This window comes from Phaethon lepturus, unplaced genomic scaffold (assembly GCF_000687285.1).
Source record: "Phaethon lepturus isolate BGI_N335 unplaced genomic scaffold, ASM68728v1 scaffold39865, whole genome shotgun sequence".
NCBI classification, from domain to species: Eukaryota; Metazoa; Chordata; class Aves; order Phaethontiformes; family Phaethontidae; genus Phaethon; species Phaethon lepturus.
Window position 1 is genome coordinate 5160 of NW_010543320.1, and position 19468 is coordinate 24627.

A 19468-nucleotide genomic window follows, 5' to 3' on the forward strand; every position below is an offset into this window, starting at 1 on the left:
CTCTTGTGTACCAGGGAATATTTGCTGATTCCTACCTCCCAAGAGGAGAGGAGGAGACTTAGGCTGGGACCCCAGGGTACCACTAAAGCAGTCCACCAGCTTGGGGAAGCAGCTTTTCTCTCTGGAGGGCTCACTTCTGAGGCCCTGCTGACCCTCCCTGGGCTGCTTCCCCAGCACATCAGTGTGCCATGTGGCCCTCCACATCGCCTGGGGCTTTTTCCCAGCAGCTAAGTGCAACCTTAGAAACATATTGCAATGTAGTGATTTTATTTTAATGAGTGGCCTTAGGTGTTAAGGCATCACGTCATCCACTTCTGCCCACTGCTCTTGTTTCACTGGACGTTTGGCTTCGAGATCTATGTCCAACGGAGATATAAGACAGCAAGAGTGTGGTCAGAAACAGAAGGTTGGGAGCAGCCACAGCTAAGTATTGGCTGGCTGTAGAAAAAAAACCTCTGAATCTGTCCTGGGCAGCTGCTTTCTTGTGGTTTGAGTGCTTGGTGTTAGAAGAGGTGATGAAGAGAAGTGGAGATGAGGGAAGACCTTTCTCTATACTGTTTAGAGGCTGCAGTTCCTTGATAGTATATGAAGCTGGAGTGGTATCTGCTTTGCAGGAATTGTCGCCCAACATGCTGAAATCTGCATCCAGGATCTATGGGGCATCTTCAGGATCGATTCTAGCTACATTTTTATTGTGTGAATGTGATCTAGGTAAGGGCTATGCACTTCCATTTATTCTGTGTCTAAAGAGATCGAATGTCTGGAAATTCTGGAGTTGCAAAAGATTCTTTTTTTTTTTTTAATTATCCTTATCAGTGGTTAATTTTACTTCATTGACTTCTTTAAGAGTGGAAACCATGGGTAAATTAAACAGCACAGATAAATTAGACTAGATATAGTTATTAAATAAGTCATTGCATCTTATTAATTTGAATTAATGGTAAGCGTATCTAATACAAGAAACAGAAATGCTTTCCCTAATAAGGCATTTGGGGTTGTTGGTAGATTCCTAAAACACAGAGGGAAAAGAAAATATTGAATATGGAGAGGATCAGTGTTGCTGTTGCATGAAATAAAAAGAAAGTTATAGTCATAGAGCTGAGGAATGCATTAGGGGGCATAGATGCAGAGCCAACAGGAGGAAATGTTATGCAAAGGCTTCTGTCAATTTTCTCCTGGATCTCCAAAAATTTTTAAGATGTCTTGTGGAGGAAATGGAGAGAAACTGGAAAAGAAAACAAAATACTTCTGCTTCCTGCAATAGTGAAGGTCCTTGAAAAATCTGGGTCCACTCATGAGAGCTTCAGCCCTAATGAAAATAATGGCTCTTTATAAGCATTTACCAGCATGGTAAAATGCCTCTTTACCAGGTGGAAATGCAGCCCAGAAAGTGCACAAATAATAATATAAGGTATGTGTAATGATTGCTTTGCTTTGCTTTGCTTTAGATGAGATTAAGCTGGCCTTCTTCAATATTGTGAAAACCACTTCCTGGTGGTTTCTTTCTGGAAGAAAACTCAATAGGATCTTAAAGGATGTCTTAAACAAATATCTGCCTACAAATGCCCACCAGCTGGTATCTGGAAAGCTGCATGTTATCCTCACCCGTCTGCACGACTTGAGAAGCGTGGTGGTTTCAGAGTTTGCCTCGAGGGAGGACCTCATTCAGGTGAGAGCAGCCACAGCCACCGTATGAGGGGGGACCTGCATGAGACTTACTGCCTGTCCGTGCCCCACAGCATCTGTGGGGGAGGCCTGGGGCCTCGTGGTAGTCCGTGCCATGATTTCTGTCCTTGCCGCCCTCTGAAGCCAGAGCAGGTCACAAGCTGCAAAGAATAAAAAAAAAAAAAAAAAAAAATCAGCCCTTTAGATTGCTGGCTGAATTATCTACAGGGCCTGAGTATGCAGGGAGCAAAATGAGGCATTTCGCAGGTTACCTTCCTACTTCTCCAACCCTGGCTGGGGATGCTGGACATGGTCTGATCCACAGTAGTCACTGGTGTACCCAATAACTCAGCTGTGGGTCCCCGTTCTGGCATTCACACATGAGCCACCATTCCAAAGGCAACGGGTTTTTGTGGCTCTTTGCTCACCTCCATGCTTTCCATCTCCCCCACAGGCTGTGGTGTGCAGCTGCTTCATCCCTCTGTATTTTGGAATTTTACCTCCTATGTACCATGGGGTGGTGAGTAGTGTTGTGGTCTGGAGACCCTAAACCGGGTCACACCAAGGGCCCATCTAGCCTATGTTCCTTCTCCAGTGGTGGCATCAAGCATGTTTATACCCGTGTTTGCCACCCAAGTTGCTTGGTGCTGTGTTTGCACAGTGTCTGCAGAGGGAAGAACTGAACCCTGGTGCCCCACAGTCTGACCTCACTGCAGACGGAACTGATCTTCTCACAAAAGTGTCCATCCCCCCTGTCCGTGGGGTTAGCTCAACTCCTTTCTGCTACACTTTCTCCCAGTTTCATTAAAGAGTGATTTTTCAGCTGGAAGGGAGGAGGTGGTGGGTGTAGACTTGGAGCACATGTGGACAGGGCTGTTCCCTGGAAGGGGATCTCTGTAGCACCAGTACCTCAGTCTAGTTTGGGCCTGGGTGGGGAAGAAGCCCCAAATGCACACACATGTGACACAGCACTCTTCTGTCTGAAAAGAGGAAGGCTCAGGGTTCCTTGTTTTCTCTCCTAGCGTTACGTTGATGGGGAACTCAGCATGTGGCGGGCCAACTTCGTGTCCGAGACCACGATCACCGTGTCTGCTTTCGCTGGCGAATACGACATCTGTCCCAAAGATTGCGGAGCTGCCTTCTTTACTTTCCAACTCTCTGACTGTATTTTACAGATATCAAAACTAAATATCTGCCGCTTGCTGTATATTTTCCAGATTCCCACAGTTCAAGTGAGCTGCTTCTACAGGTACCCAGAGCCCTGAGGCCTCAATAGCTGTACCATCTGCCCTGACTGCCGCTTCCCCCCTGCAGGTTATGGACCAGTTTTATACCTATGGCTACCAGGACACAGTCTCCTTCTTAAAAAGACTGAGTAAGTGATTGGGAGTGAGGAGCAGGTAAGTCGGGTGCTTCTCTTACAACACTGGTTTGCTGACAGAAGGTAAGAGATGCTGCCAGTGCATATGGAGTCACCAGTGCAGAGAGATCCCTGCATCCCTGGCATTGCCAGGATTACTTAAGTCCCATATTCTCTGTGGCCTCTCCTAAAGCTCCCTGTTCACCCCTTCCCTTCTGATGATGTTAGGTCCCCTCCTCTCTGCCACACTGGGCACGGTAGAGCTTTCCAGGGAACTCAGGTCCCCAGGACCTAGACAGGAGAAGTGTAGGCTTGGGTGCCCTGTGTAGTGTTAGACTGATAACCCACTGATGCACAAAGCGGCAATGTTTGGTGATCCCTGACCCAGAAACCTAACTCACATTAGCTATGTACTGTAGTCATCAGAATCACTATTTTCCAGTCAACCCTGGTCATGCCTCGCATTGCTGGAAGCCTGATAGTTGAGCAACAAGCAGTGAGAGCTGGATTCTCTTCCCACCAGGTGAATTTGGTATAAATTACCTTGATGAGGACTTTATGCTTTCATCGTCTAATGAATCACGTCAGAAAGGTGAAGGGACCCTGCACTGGAAGCCAGAAACAAGACTACTTCGCCGCAGAGCCACAAACCCTGAGGATGTCACCAAAGAGAATCCAGGGACCAGCCGGGCAGCAGATGAAGTGGAAGAGGAAGCCCCACACCACATTCTCCACCATCAGAAAGGTAGAGTACCAGCACTTCCATTACCCCATCAGTTTTCATTAGATAAGTGACACTGGCCCAGGGCTCTCGCTGCCAAAAGAGGCTGTCGGGGTTTTTGCAGGCTCCAGTAGGTAAGAGCATCAGGAATGGGAGAGAGTCCCCTCTTGGGTTAGTGGCTATTAGTGAAGCCTCATGCTGAACTTGTTCTGGGTGAAGTTTGAGGATTTAGGCTGTGGCCAGGCCAGAAAAGGCTGTTTGGAGAAGTAGCTCTTTCTCTGAAGAAAGCCATTTACTCACCTGGCAAGGTAATAACAGGTTCTGCCCATGCGTCATTTTGTTAAGGTGAAGGAAGGAGCAGTGTCTCAGTGGTTAGAGCTGGATTTGCTGCCCCAGTCAAATCAGAATTTTTACTTAGTTACTCTGGTGTGCAGCTATGTGGAAAAACTTAAGTGCAAGAAAGGCTTATTACACCTGCAGGGATCTCCATGCAGGTACCTCTACATGTGTCATTTTTAAGCAGCATAAGGCAGGTTTAAATCCAATACTTCTAGCTTTCTGCAATCCTATGCAAAATAATGCCCTCTCCCATTTCAGTTTTGACATGGAAAATGGGTGAACCCTCAGCATTTCAGATTCCATTTTGTCTTACTGTTACTAGCAGAATACAAAGAAGTATGTGCTGGAGTGCAACATTTCTTTCCATTTTATTATTTATTTTCTTTTTCTTTCTGAGTCTTCCAACATTTCAGAATTTGCCACCTTAGAAAAACTTACACTGTTTTTCCAACATGATGATGGTGTAAAATGTTGCCACATAAATCAAAGAAATGAAAAAAGACCCAAATATTGTTCAGCTATATCTACGAGGACCACACTGTATGAGGAATATAAAGGGGAAAGAACAGGACCATTACTATTCCAGATCTAAAAATAAAAGCTTGGAAAACATAAAATAAAATCAAAGACATTTCCATTGAAAGCAAAACAACTGTACCTATGGGAAGAGACCCACTATAGAAATGCAGGACACACTGTTAAGCTGTACAGTTCATTTCCATGCTTGCTTTTTTAAAGGTTTCACCAAGTCTGAACTACCTGGAACTCTTGAAAGGAACATAGTAAGAATCTTTGGAGATTGGGCAAGCTCTGGGCTATCAGGAGTCTCTTGGTCTCTGGTTTGCAGCTGGGCTGCAAGATTTTTCACCAACCTAAGGTCACCTGTGGAAGGAATCAAGACTCATTTGTTAGGCCAGAGAGCAACCAAGAGGGAAGTCAGAGCTCTCAGTCTCCAGTGGAGAAGCACATCAGATTTTTCAGATCTGGGAAGGAAAAGTCCTGATGATCTAGGCCAGGAAAAGGCTATTTTACTGTTTACCTGCACAATACTATAGTATCATCAATGTTACCAAAAAAACAAGGGTATAACCTGCACACAACTTGCACCCGTTTCCCTAAATATGTCAGAACATCTCCATAGGACTACTGCTGTGGTCGGGCCTCGCACCAGCAAGGCGCAGGCTGGGTTAGCAAGTTAACTACAAGCATTTGCGTTTTTTATCCATGTGCCCACCAGGACAGTTGCACAACAAGTTGCACCCTCCTTAGTACCTAGACTAGAAGCAGAGTCTGACCTAAAGCACCAGCAGCCGGAGACACAGACGGGATTGGACACATGTTTATTTTCATTTGGCTTGGTTGCACGGATCAGGCCCCAGGATTCCCCTTCCCACTAGATCTGCAGTGGGATCTAGCTTTAGAGAGGGCTCTTGCTGACTTGGGTTGTCTCCAACCTCTCATCCCATCCACCTCAGGCTTCACGTCTCTGCTGAGTTCGATGCAGACCAGGGCAAGCGACAGGACAGCAGTATGAGCCAATATTTTAAGGATATCAAAACCTGCTTATCCTATTACCCTCTAGACAACGGCGGGGGGGGAAGCAGCCTTGATCAGGTATTTCAATGCAGTTTGTCTCCTAAGAGCTGCCAGAAGCATCTGTCAGATTGACCAATGTGGTTTTACTCCCTTTAGGGCCTTGCCAGCCACAGAAGAGCATTTTTGACCCCGCTGCTGCCTTTGGCCCCAGTTCACGTTTTAAAGAGAAAAAGAGCAACTTGCAACCCAGCCTGCAGACAGACACTGAGATGCACTGAAGAGCACACTGTAGCAGCAACATCACCAGCACAGGCAGGGCCACAAGCCCCTTTCTCTCCCCTTCACAGACCCCAGGTGATTCCTGTGACCCACCTTTAAAGGAGGCATTTTAGGCTGAAGACAGGATCTATTGCAGCTGGGTTGAACTGGGTGCAGCTGGGTTTCCCACTTGCTTCCCTAGGGGTGAAACAAGCTCCTGCACGAGGTGATTCAAAGAGATTCCAAATGTTGCCTCTACCCATTGCCTGTGGCAAAGCCTCCTTTTGCCATCAGCTCCAAGCTCATGCGGAGGACACAGCATCAGGTGTGCTTGCTTCGAATGATGGGGGATTAATAAAAAAAGACAGCTGATTTGAATTATGAGTCATTAAATACTTATATCTTAGCACATCTCTGCAGGTTTGGAGCAGGAGGGCTCTGTGCTGTGATCATTTTGTTTTGGGTGGTCCTTGGAGGCTGTTTTTTGTTAAAGTTCTCAAAGTTTTACTAACTTTTTATGATCGAGCACCATGCCACATAGGGGCAGGTGGGATGCGCTGGGTAGTTCAAACTATGCTCCTGTTTGTGGCTCAAATTTGCAGACAAATTTAGTGGATTTGGATGTCCAATTCCTACATGAGAATTTTCTTTTGGGGATTTTCATGCCAATTTGAATAGGGATAGTGTAACTGCCTGAGGCTAACTGAAATGGTTATATCCTGCTTGGAGGTGGTGTGGTGGTTACTAGGAAAACCAGGAGCCTGGCAGAAGGGCTGTTGTGGAAGTGGGGCTGTCTGCCTGGGAGGGAAAGCAGAAGTACAGTATGAGCAAGAGCAAATGACGGGCTGACTGGCCCTGCTCCTCCCCGGGGAGCAGTGGCTGTCTCCATGCCCTTTCCACTTGGATCTGTGGCAGGAACATAGTTCCTGGTTCACAAGCTGGTTGTGAGCAGCCCAGCTTTGGCTGCAGGGGTTGAGAGCTGTAAATCCATCCAGGATGGAAGGAAGACAGGAGTAGGTTTTGATGGATCTGATGCAAATAAGCATCCAGGTTTCTTTTAGGAAGCTTATTGCAGAGAAAATATTCCCAGGTCATTGATTTCAACCAGAGATAGCAGAACATATTACATTAATCTTTCACTGAGCATTCATAGTTAACTTTGAATCTGTTTACATCAGTGCAGCCTTGAGCTACTCCCCAGGTTCATGCCTGCAGTCTCCAGGGCGCTTTGGATGAAACTTCCCATTACCCTTTCTGCAATTAAACAAGCTGTTTATTCAAATAAACAGCTTGTGCCCATTGAGAATCAACAAACGGGAGAGGCTCAGTTGGGGTAAAGCCAATCCATCAGCATCTGAGACATGCAAAATATATTTGGGATAAGAGTGCTGCCAATTCATTCTACGGACCAGGAACACAAGGTGTGTTTGCCTGGACCATACACTGTTCGTAGCAGCAAATTACAGAAAACCTCACGGAAAGAACTAATGTATTTGTGAAATGCCAGCTCTCCCAGCGCAACAGGAGATGCAGTCTGCATGACTGTGTACTTTGAATTAGGGGAAGGTTAACCTTTAGATTTCTCCATTCCTCTCCACAGCTGCAAACTCAGAGGGGTCCAAATGTGCGCCCTCCTCCACTGCCAGGAGAAGCAGGCCTCCAAAGGTGTATGAAGCTCAAGAATAAGTAATTGGTAAAATAACTTTAGGAAACTGGATAAAATGGGTTCCTGCCCAGTGTGATGCTCCCTAAAGGCTCCTCCCTCTCTCGGTTTTCTGTTTGATGAATCTCTCTGAGAGTTTACTCTGAGAGTCTGAGTGGAAGGAAAACACTTAAAATGTGACATTTCCTGGCAAATGCCTGCCCTGGAATCTGCAGTAAAGCAGGGGGAGGGATGCTGCTGGCCATCAGCAAGTGGAGCAGCTGGGGAAACTGGCGGCCGGGCTGTACAGGCGTGCAAGTGAAGGTGCCCAGTCTCCCCTGCGCAACTGCCCTTCAGTCGCAGATGCAGCACCGCAGCGCTTTTCCGCAGCCGTCACGTTAAAGCGGGTGAGGCCTGGGCAGGGAGGCTGCAGAAGCAGCACTGGAAACAAAATCAGCCAGTTTCCCCAAGTGAGACAAACACCCAAAAAAAAAATCCATAAGAAACCAGCAGCCGTGCAGCTGTGTGAAATGAGCTCCGGTGTCACCCACCACGTCCCAGGGCAGCAGAACTGCGTGGTGTCAGAGACCCCCAGGGCCCATCCAGGGTGGTTACCTAAAGGAACAAGCTGGCAGTTAGTTGAGTTAGGGCCGGTGATTCAGCAGGGACAAGTAGTCCCAGGGACATTTGATACCGAAGGGTTTTTTCATGGCTGAAGAATTCTGTAGCTGCCTGCAGTATGAAATCATTTTGTGCAAGTCTCTTTGCCAGCTGCACGTGAAGTAACTTGCAAGCAGGTTTTAGGGAGGTATGGCTTAAAAGCTGTCTGCGTGATAAGTTAAGTGCTTTGAATCACTGGGAGTTGAGTGCTAAAACAGCTCTCAGGACCTTAGTGAACGTGCCTGATGTCCTGCTAGGACAGAGCCCAGCAGGTAAATGCCATGGAACAAGAATGTTGCCGTAGGGAAGCAGCACTAAGCTAGTTCATAGCTTCTTTCAGATGTTACTAAATAAATAATATCACAGAGGCAAAAATTAACTGCTTTTAATGTGGGGTACTCCAGATTTGGAATTTTTAGCCATGCTCAGCATCAGTGATCCATGGGTGAGGTCCCCCAGGGTTTCCCTGATCTGCACCGTGCCTTCCCTCTGCTGAGGGTTTGCACCCCTCAAGCACCTCACCTCCTGGCCACGGCTCTCTTATGCAGACCAGGCACCATGGTTTGGAGGAGCTTCTGGAACTGTTTTGCCATGGAGCTGATACCTTCCAGCAGCCCCCGCAGCTTCTTCAACCTGCAAAACCCAGATAAACAGGCAGAGTTTAACGACTGGTAAATGCAGCACAAGGGGGAGGGTGTTAGCAGTAAATGCATGCTCTAATACTCTTTTTCCATAACGGAGCAATCCTGTGGCGTTCCTGCTAGCCATACCCACTCTCCACGAGAGCTTGCCTTGAGGGAATACCAAATCCTCCTGCAGAGGAAGGGGATGCTGCTAAGCCTATTTTTGCAATAGATGTGCATCAGCTTGCCCTGGTCTCTAGAAAAGGGGGGACTCGCTGCCAGCCCACCCTGCCCCGGCGGCTGCGCCGTGTGTTTCCCGTGGATCTGGCACCTGAAGGATGCTACAGCCCGCTGCACACCCCAGCACTGGGCATGCAAGGACACCTGTGTGCCTCATACTAATCTTGTACCGTGTCCCTTCAGCTCTCTCGCCACTGCTGACGGCACAACCACTGGTTTCTGTATCATGCTCAGCTTCAAAGCTTCTATCAAGATGTTCTTACCCCTTCCTGACAAAAGCTGGCAGCCTGTATGGCTGCAACAGGACCTTTGACAGTGGATCCTGCAGTCCAGTCATCTGCTCCTTCCTCCACAGGGCCAAGCCTGTGCGCATGAATGACAACACAGAAGTAAATAAAGACCGGTAATGAGAAATAACTCAATAAATGCAACAATTCCTCTTGCTCAGCAACTCTTGGTGCAGCTCAGCCCATAGGTGCTGAAGGTCCAGCCAGGATCCAGCTTGAGCTGCTCTTACAAAGCCTCTTTGCAAACGGCTACTGCAGATATAGAAATATTTATAGAAATACCTGAGTAATATCTTAAATATAATACTTCTCTTTAAGACTGCAGCAGACTTCAGTGGCCCCAGCCACCCCCAAAACCCAAGATCAGTACCCCAAATCCTCTACCTGGCAGGAAGCAAGGAGCCAGACACTGTGGTACCCTTTTGCACAGGCCGGTGAACGTCCTCTTGGATTGTGCAGCGTCATTCTTCCCACACATGGTGGCGAAGCGGAAGTTGCCATCGAAGTAGTTAAAGCCAAAGGCATCTGTGAGACGCAAAAAGAAAGGGCCAATATTTGGCCAGTTGCATCGGCTTTGCAATGCCAATGGGCAGTGGGTCACGCTTCTAGGGTGCCCTTTGGGTCTTGGGGTAACACTTACTGTTCCTGTATAGGAAAAGGGCAGTGTCCTGGTACCCCTGGGAGAAAATGTCATTCAAGACCTGCAAAGAGAAACATCTGAGGTCACTAAAGAGCCCTCGGTCCAGGCACCGGCAGGATCTATCCAAGGCTGTTTGACTGTGGAGAGTTGGGATGGCCCGTTTGGCAAGGCAGCAAGCACAGGCTGGTTTCCAACCACCAAAGCACTGGTCCTTTGCAGGTTGTCAAACCAGGGTGGACCCCAGTCCAGGTTGGCCACCCGTCAGTAGCATCCACCAAAAAAATGCACTGCCCTTGAAATCTGATTAATTAATGATGGAGATCAAGCTGAACCTTAAAGCTTGGGAAGGCAGGTCCAGCAGTAATAACCAGTTTTAACCAAAGCAAAGCTGGAAAGACCTGGGCTTACCATGGTGCTAGGCGGAAAGAGAGCATAGCTAATCCTGCAGAGGTTTTCTATCGAGATCTGAATGCTGCCATTGAAGATCTGGAAACAGAAGAAGATAGCGGGACAATCCCGCGGGCAGATATCGAGCTCTCCCGTGAATGGGGACACAGTGATCACGGCTTCCTCCAAGCTGGAAACAGGCTGCAGGCCGGTGAATCCTCCATCAACGTATCGCTGGAGGGGAAGAGCAGAGCGGGGATTTGCGTTGAGGATTGCTACAGCGTGCGTGAGGGCAGCATCGCGGAGAGGAAAGCAAGCAGCGGCAAAGGCGACATCTCCTGCCGCGAGCCAGTCCCAGCATGTCCTCCCTTCCCACTTGCACCAGCAACTCTTCCCACCCCTTCGCCCTTTATCCCGGCCTTTCCAGCTCCTTCTGCTGCCCTGCCCGCGGCACCCAGCCAGCCCCTCGACCAGGTGCTGTAATCCACAGTGGTTATTAAAATAGAAATTGAATTATTTTAATTCACAGATCTTTGTAAAGTTGTTTTGGCAGTCATTAGCCAATTCAAATATCACTGAATTTACAGTGTCATATAAATTTCAAGACCTGAGCTCAAGCAGTAGGGCCTCCTGCATTTAATAATTGCCTGCAGATCCCTGGAGGATTACTCACTGGGCAAGGAAAATGTAATTTGCCGTATTCCAAAAGGAATCTGAATTTACCACCCACCTCAGTGGGATTTGAGGTTGCAAGGACTGCAGCGGATCAAATTAGATGCTCGTGAAATACCAGCACAGAAGAACCTCACACAGCAACACTGCCAAGCTCCAAGTTCTGTGGAATTTATGCACTTTGTGGGCAAGCCCGGGATAAGCTGGAGATCTGACCCGACAGCCGGGTACAGATGTCCCAGGGCTAAATAGGCTCGATGAGTGCAGACCACGAAGAGTCAAGGAAAGATCCTAGCTCTATCCCAGCTTCAAATCCGGTATCGTGGCTTTGTGGGCTTTGACACACAAGTGGGTCACGGTGCATTGGCTGCTCCGTGGTCCACCTGCACGTGCTTCACCACCATGCCGCTGTGCTCCTCCTTCACTGAGGGTTAGCAGCAAGGCAGCCCAAATTTGTTGACTTCGCTGCGGTGTTTCAGAGTATGAGTGGTTGGGGGAGGATCTTCCCACGAACTTTTGATATTTCAGCCATGCAAGTCTGTGCCTGAGCTAATGGAAACGTCTGCACTGCAGGCAGGTCTTGCCCAGAGCAACTGGATTGTGTGTCCAAGTCCCGAGTGTGGGTGTCCTCTCATCTCTCTTTGGGGATCTGCAAGGCGAGATCTAGTCATCCAGGCTCTGGCCATAGGGAAGGCGGGAAAGGGCTCTCCAAATGGCAGTTCCACCCCGCTATCATCTTAGGCTTGGATGAAGAAGAAGCTAAAAGGCTTTATCATCCTCCATTAACTAAAGAAGCCTAGACACATAGATCCCTCTCTGCTCAAGGGAATGTAAAGTGTAAATCGAAGAACATACTGCTGGGAGCATATGTTTTATTGCAAATATCACTCACCACACCTCGGTAGGACGGAGGGATGAATCCACAGTAGATAGGAAGAAAGCAGCTGCAGAGGAGAGCCTGGGGGAGGAGAGGGATTGCAGAAGTAAATGTTCCTGTCAAAGTTCTCCTGGACAAAAGCTGTCAAGTGGGTGCTAGCAAATTAAGGCTTGACAAATTGTCTGGATCCAAGCTGTCGGTACCACCTGGACTTCGCTCTTTGTGCCAAGAAGAAAGATTTCAAGAAGGGGAAAACACCTCATTTCAATAAAGTTGAAACACTTCTCTTGAAAAGAGCATAGCACTACTTTTTTTTTTATTTTTATAGCTGCCAGCAATGTTAGGGTTGTATATCTATATACCACTATCCAAACACTGCCCTTTGACAGTGGCAAGGTGAAACTTTGGGGTCATTTTTCGTATTTGTGGGGTTTTGGACAAAACCAAGACATCCTCACAATGCATTTTGATTCTGCTGGGATTTGTCTGTGGCAAAGCCACTGCTGGGCCGTTTGCAACCATTTCTCACCAATCTCCTCCGCTGGGAATGAGCACTCCAGGCTCCTGGGTTGACCTTGGACAGGCACCACAGGGTGAACTCCAGCATCTCCATGGACTTGCCATCCTCTACCATCTCCCCGGGACAAGCAAGCCCATGACCTCATGGTCAGCCTTGTTACCAGTTTTACACTGGGATTCTTTCCCCAGCAGCTAATTTACTGGTTAATCAGCTGCTTGTTGATTGGCAGCACAGATGCTTTGTCCAGCTCTTTCCTTCCAGGAAAATGCTGAGGCAATGTGAGGAAAATTCCTGCCAACAGAACTTGCTCAAGAAGAGACTTGTCCAGTAAGCTGAGAGGTGATGTTAGCATTAACACAGCTCTTTGCAAAGAGTCATTAGCACTTATTAGAGCTGGACAACATGCAGGCATCAGCTTTTTGAGGCTGGAAGCAAACCTTCTGCTTTTTTAGCATGGTATATTCCCAGATGGCTCTGGACCTAACAACATCTTCCTCCTTCCCTCCAAGCCCGATGGAGTTCGCTATGGTGGGACCACAGCTCTGGCAGAGCTTCCTGACACTGTCCCTATCTTGGGTAGAAAACAGTGCAGTTATCAACGCTTAGGTACCTCCACCCCAAGCAGTAGGTAGAGATCTTCCTATGGCATCAGAGGAAGGTCCCTTTACCTGAATGAGCTCCTCCTTCGAGCTGAACTCAGAGGCCATGACATTTTGGCCATCCACCACCCGCGTGAGCGAGATGTGCAGCCGCCCCGAAGCCAGCTGGTAGGAGTCCTCTGGTAGCATCCGCTGCAAAACAGTCCTGATATTCGCCAGCAAGCTGCACTTGGGAGAGAGAGGGCCCAGGATGGTTTTCCTGACTTCCTTTGCCATGGCAAAGAAAAATTCCTTTAGGTCATCTGACACAGAGTGGGGGAGAAAGGACAGAGAGAAAGTCAATATCCCTGCTGCCCTAACAGTTACATTTTTAGTCTTATTTTTAACACTCCCCACAAATAAAGTCTCTTGCAGCTCTGTGCCTGACCCCAGGATGATACGGCTGCTATAATGGGGGACGTGGTAGCAGGGCAGAAAGGGGAAGATCACCCCCATGATGTCCTCCAAGGACAACGTACTGCTGAGTGCCACCCGGCTGGTGAAATCCCCGTCTGCAGCGGTGATGGGTGCTCAAGATGTGCCTGGCCGGAGGTTAGGGAAGGGCTCCAGAGAGCCCCAGGGAGGGGGACGTAGGTGCAGACACTGAGCTGTCGGTGCCAATGTGACTTGCACAGCACATTCCTGTCTTCCACCTCCGATTTTGCACATGGGCAGCCCCCAGGCTTCACGGGGGAGCTGGGACGGCTCAAGGGTGAGGAGAAGGGGCAGGCCCCCACCTCCTCCGCTTAGGGCTTTCCTGCAAGCCAAGCACCCCGACTGTACCGTGCCGGGACTCCCCGCTCGTCTGAGCTCCCCCGGTGACCTCCCAGCTGTGTTAACGGTCATTACACGCGGCTGCACGCCCCAGGAGCTGGATTAAAGGAGCGGGACTGCAGAGCCCCGGCCAAGGGCTCAGGAGCCAGCGGGCTTTAAAGGCTGTGCAGTGACGGGGGAAGAGGGGTGCAGCAAACCCCACGGCCAACCTGTTCCTGGGGAGGGAGCTTGGTCCCTTTGCCAAAATGGGGAGGTTGCTTGGGGGAATACCCCACCTCGGGCCGTTCGCTGTTGCATCAAAAAGCTTATCCAGCTCCCTGATGCCGCAAAGAGCCACCCTTACACCCGGGTGGGCTCCCCGGGACCCTGCACTGGCACAAAGCCACGGGCTTGCCTTAGCACTGCGGCTTTGTAGGGGCAAAGGTTTCCGGGCTGTCTCGTGAGATGGCATTAAAAGCATGGACAGACAGATGGATTAGATGGAGTGTCCTGAAGGCAACTGGAGCAACACAGGTATTAAGAGGGGTTATAAATGTTTGAGCAGATGTTCAGGCCATGTGGTGTGATGATTAATGCTCGGCGGGTTCACACAGGGTCCTCGGGGATGCCGAAAGAGCCAGAGACACCCCAGGCAGGTGATGGCACTCGCCCAGCGCTGCCTGGCCGCTCTGTGTCCTGGAAATGGGGGGAAACCTGGAAAAAACCACCCACGAGCTGCCAGGTAGGAGGTCAGAGCCGACCGCAGCTTTGGCTCTGGTTGGAGCTTTGACCTGGGGAGAGCGAAGGCTGACCGCGGGACGCGATGCCATGGCTGTCCCCGCCTGCACCAGCTTGCTGGTGACGAGCATGTGCCCAGGAGGTGACCGTGGGGCAGCAGGGGACAGCCCGGCTTGGAGAGCTTGGAGTTCCTCACCCAGCCCGGGTCAGGGTACATGACCACAGCCACCCCATGGGACACGCCATCAGGGGCCATGCACACCTTTAACCCTCTTTTTGCTCCAATCCTCCCCAGTGTGAATTTGGCAGAGTTTGTGCCACATTCGTTTTCCTTATTAGAAACCCAGCTTGAGTCATCACTGCCCAAAAGGTCTGTTCTTCCCCTGCGGAAGATGCTTTGGGCACAAGATCATCTCAGCACGTCTGAGTGGGTGGTGCCTACCACCCCTAGTGAAACAGACCCCCATGTCAGCACTGGTGCCCACAGCAAGAGCAGTTCCAAACTGATTTCTACCTGCTGGACAGCCCCAGCTCCATCCAATTACACCAGCAGGAGGAATCAGAGCGGAAATGTTGGGGCCCTTGCTGATTTGTAGAGGACTTCATCCCCGATGTAGGCAGAAAGGACCCTTTCTGCTTTGCCCAATTGTATTTGCCAAAGTTTTGGATTATTTTTGGCTCCAGCAGAGTGGTTCTAGCACCCAGCAGAGGTTTCAAGCACTGAGTGTTTCTCCCTGCTTCCTCCTTCATTACTTGCACCCTAAAACCCCCGCTCCTCCTAAATGTCCCCGTTGCTTGAAGCGGGGCTTGGATCAGCCTTCAAAGACTTAGGTCTTGTGTACACTTGCTTACATGTGGACGCTAATTGGAAATATGGGAGGATGTGATTATTAAAAGTGGATTAACTGCTCTGAATTAATTCTACGCATAGATGATCTTATTGCTTGGGGCGGGGGGGCTGTTTCCACATTGTCTAAAGAGGTTCAGAGTAAAACCTCTTTCGCAGCAATAAGAGAAACCCCAGCCCCAGGCTGGAGCGGGGACCACTATTACCCCAGCCATATCCCGCTGACGAGCCCTTGGGCTTTTGCCAAGGGGAAAGGTGCTCCGCTATCTGGAAACGGGAATCGCGCCGCATCTTCCCTTGTGCTGGAAAGGTTGAGTGGGATAAACCAACGCAACGTGCAGACAGGGCTGTCGGCTCTGTAGATACCCACATGGCTGCCTCTCGTGTCCCTTCGTAGCTAAGGATGCCAAGGGGCCTGATCCATAGGGGACAAGGGGGCTTTATGTGGGTATATCCACCCGCCTCAGCTGTGTAGACTTGCTCTGGGACACATCTCAACACTCCTTAGACCTTGTAGCAGAAGACAAGGAGATCTGCTCCTTCAGCAGTAGCAGGAAAATGAGCCAATAAAATACAGGTACATCCAGATTTACCACGCAGTATCTACCCGACCATCTGCGATAACATTCAGACAGTAATAACAGGCTTTTTCAGCTTACACCACCCAAAATTACTCCAGGGTGATTGCCAAAAGTGGCAACACAGGCAGATTTCTTTCCTGCCTTGTGAGTGATATGAGTTACACCAGTATCGCATCCCCACCAGGGCTTTAAGGCATTAACTTCTCTATTTCTATTTTGAAATAAAAAATCGATAGTAAGAAAATCCAGGTGATAACTGTCTTACCAAGGCCGATGCCGCACACCACGGCGGCGGCGATGAGCGAGCCGGCGGACGACCCGTAGACCTTGCACGCGGACTTGAGCAGTTCGGGAGCCAGCTCCAGCAGGGACTGCACCACCCCGACCTGGTACAGGGCGAGAAAGCCACTGCCTGAAAAGGAGAGCGAGAAAGGGGTGCTTGAACCCCGGAGATCCTCCTCAGCCATCTCGAGATCAAGTTGGCGTATCCGGCTCAATGTCTCGAGTTGTCCTTTTTCACGAGGTGAACCTCAAGCTCTTGTCTCCTCTGCTTTCTCCAGGCTCATCTCTGGCTGCAGAGGAGTCCAGAAGATGGATTTTCTGCCTCCTTTTATGACAGCTCCCCGAGGTGTTTAGATTCACGAGCTATTTTAATTGCTGCCTGTGCTAAAAACAGAAAATTTCCCCTGATCAAAACAGCTCTTGTAATCCTCGACCACAGCCAGCTCCGATGCTCAGGCTGAATCAAGGCTCGCCTTTTATACCAAGCGATGTGAAGCGCCCCGGAACCCTCCCAGGGATGGTCCCTGCATTACTGTGCCATCACGCTTGGAAACGTCCATGCAAAATTTCCTCTTTGCTTCGTGCTTTCTTCATCAAGGGTGTTTTCCTAAATAGGATTCTCCATCAATCCCGGCTTAGGCACAGCTCAGTACTGAGTGAGTAAAGGCTTGTATAAGACACTTAAAGCCAGAGGGTGTTACACAAGGGGTGGATGCAGGGCGTTACATTTGGGTTAGGTTTGGAAATATTGCTTATATTTCCTCCCTATTAGAAGGATTTTGTCCTTGCCTGTCTCTTGGATATTCTTTGGGGGAAAAAAAACCAAGGAGCTGGATTTGCTTTTCTCTTCCCCACTCCCAGCACTGTGCTCTCTAAGGCCCCAGAAGGATGCCCACAGCAGCACCGTGTTGCCCAAATCTGGAGTTGCTGAACCAAAATCAAACCACCTTTGGGCTTTCTTCATTGGCTGGGTGATAGTTAAAAAAATAGGGAGAAATTCAGTAGATTTTCAGCCTTAATAACCTAATGCTGCTGCCAAGGTGCAGAATAAAAATTGCCATTTTAAACAGATGTATTTATTAAATATTACTAAATACTGTGTTGCGTACGTTGTCCAAATACATACAGCATGCACACTATATAATGGATATTACATATGTTACATTCAAGGTTGTATATACATAGGTAAAATGGGCGCGGGTATAGTAACAGACAGGCTGAAGGAGAGAACTTGCGTTGCCCGCCTCGGTGCACCAGCCTGGCTGGGACGGTGCAAGAAAATAGCGGACGGTCCCAGCATCCTGATGTAACCTTTGCAACGCTGTTTCACCCCAAATTTTCATACGTTTTTCCTTGATCTCTCCAGCCATCGCTGGATCCCCCGACAAGACTCGTGTCCCGTGCGGTACCTGGGGGGCAGAGACCCCCACCTCAACGCCCAAAATGTCCCTGGGCTGAAGTTTCACTGGCCGCTGCCCGTCGGCAGGTGAACGTTGCCTGCAGACCCCCCAGATAAATGTCACTTGGCACGGCCAAGGCTGCCCTCGACGGCTACTGCCTGGGCCACAGGACAAGCAGAGCGAGTTGTTAGCTCAAAGATGTATCGAAATGGGGTCTGGACGGTCCCAGAGGTGAACAACTGCTTGAATTAGGGCATTTGCGTGGGACCATGTCCTGCTGTCGATACACAGCCTTACTGGATTTGGTCTGCTCATTTCTTGTCTTTCCAGTGATTGATGTTGTTTTTAACATTATCCCCTCGTTGGGTGAGTCTCCCGCGTGTTCCGGCTCTTCTCCCAGCCTTCTGGTGGTATCTGAGCTTGGATCTGCATGATTCATGCCACTGTCTCCTCCGGCCCTTGGGAAAGCAAATTCCTTCATTTAAAGGACTTTCTTCCAGCACTGACAAACATCTGCAGGTAGAAGACGGGCAAAAACTATCGTCACTCACCGCAGCTGATCCAAACACTCAAGTGCCTTGGAAGCGTGTGAACGTTTGCATGCTGGAAGAAATTGTTTCCATGTTCTCTGTGCGTTAATTCTGCCAATTATGTGCATCAGGCCCCGAGGGAATTCGACAGACGCTGCGCGGAAGAGGCGTAGGATGCTCCCGCTTCGCTCAGCACTCGCAGGTCCTCAGCCAAGCCCAGCCCCAGCTGCCAAGCTTCGGGAAAGGCGCAGACGATCCCACGGGACCTGCGGGAACATGCTCCTCCAGCCAGCGCACAGCACGAGACCAGTTTCCCCATAGGACCTGGGCTTGCTACAAAATCTGGTGCTCTAGGAGCACCTCGTGAGCGCAAACCTCAACCAAGCTGAGCCGGGAGATGTTCTGTCCCCAGGCTCTCCTTCGGGCATCTTGGAATAAATTCTTCCCTTGCAGCTGCCATGAAGCAACGTGTAAAATGGGATCTTTCCATTCCCGGAGCCAGATGACGAAGGACCACGTGGTGGCCATGAAAAAGCCATTATCCCTGCAAGAAGACAAGTGAGTAGCTCTGTGGGGAGGTGCGTGGTGAATGCAAGAAGATCCCTACCAAGGAAGAAGCCCAGCAGACAGCCCAGCCCCACGCCGAGGCAGGGCCAGCCCCAGGAGAGGGGAAGGGGACACAAAGCAGGACAGACAAGAGGACGAGTGTCCGTGCACAGGGCAGGACAGGAGATGTCTGACCCGGCAAGGGGATGACAGCACCCCAAAACCCGGCGGGCACTTGAGGGCATGCTCAGCCACCCCGGGCTCCCCTTGGGAGCCTCAAAGCCCGAGAGGAGCCAGGCTTTGGGGGCTGCGCCTGGGGGCTTGCCGGCCGCGGGGGTGCGCAGCCACCTCACAGCATTTCCCGCGAGTCGCCCCGTCCTGCAGTGAATTACGGGGGGCTTCCCAAGGCGGGGGGGGCGTGCAAAATCCGTCCCACACCCTCACCCGCTGCGAACACCGAGGGCCCCGGACAGCATCCCAGGGGACGGCATCCTCCCTGGCCCAGCGCCACGCTCCCGTGAGATGAAACCCTGTCATCATCCTCTTAGTGACAGCGAATTTTGCATTAATTGGCTCATGAAGTGCTGGGCTGATTTTCTAAGCCGCCCTCCCCCACTTCACGCTCGGCAAAGCAGGATTAGCGGGGACTAACGACTTCAGAGAGGCAAGATCCCAGAAACAGCCTGAGATGCTTTTCGGGAGAAGCCCCCCCCTCAGCTCGCGCTG

At 50.0% G+C, this 19468-nt stretch overlaps 3 protein-coding genes across 3 annotated transcripts in view; 1 reads left to right on the top strand and 2 right to left on the bottom strand.

The window, feature by feature from the left end:
* Positions 1–582: 582 nt before the first annotated feature.
* Positions 583–3048, top strand: LOC104621755 (patatin-like phospholipase domain-containing protein 1; the record flags this gene model as incomplete). The annotated part of the gene is made up of 5 exons (XM_010288313.1): positions 583–711; positions 1449–1669; positions 2120–2185; positions 2688–2897; positions 2980–3048. Coding segments are annotated over 5 exons (695 nt in total), but the record flags the coding sequence as incomplete, so codon positions are not given.
* Positions 3049–3249: 201 nt separating this feature from the next.
* Positions 3250–16576, bottom strand: PNPLA1 (patatin-like phospholipase domain containing 1). Its single transcript, XM_010288316.1, has 9 exons — positions 16250–16576; positions 13096–13328; positions 11923–11988; positions 10380–10457; positions 9972–10032; positions 9716–9856; positions 9308–9407; positions 8704–8814; positions 3250–3316 (listed from the first exon to the last, which is right to left on the bottom strand). Exons 1-9 carry the CDS (start codon positions 16449–16451, stop codon positions 3250–3252), a joined length of 1059 nt encoding a protein of 352 aa, XP_010286618.1. The 5' UTR covers positions 16452–16576.
* A 1747-nt stretch (positions 16577–18323) lies between these two features.
* The window catches only part of LOC104621757, a 6800-nt gene continuing 5655 nt past the window's right edge, over positions 18324–19468 (bottom strand). Inside the window, exon 6 of the mRNA XM_010288317.1 lies at positions 18324–18462. Coding sequence (XP_010286619.1) covers positions 18324–18462 — 139 coding nt within the window. The remainder of the gene's footprint in view (positions 18463–19468) is intronic.

Excerpts from the sequence above, each read along its gene's own strand:
- PNPLA1 (XM_010288316.1), bottom strand. The coding sequence starts at position 16,451 with ATGGCTGAGGAGGATCTCCGGGGTTCAAGCACCCCTTTCTCGCTCTCC. Across the intron at positions 10,458-11,922 it reads CTCCGTCCTACCGAGGTGTG|ATCTTCAATGGCAGCATTCA; the intron begins GTGAGTGATATT and ends TTCTGTTTCCAG. Across the intron at positions 8,815-9,307 it reads CCAGCTTTTGTCAGGAAGGG|GTTGAAGAAGCTGCGGGGGC; the intron begins GTAAGAACATCT and ends TGGGTTTTGCAG.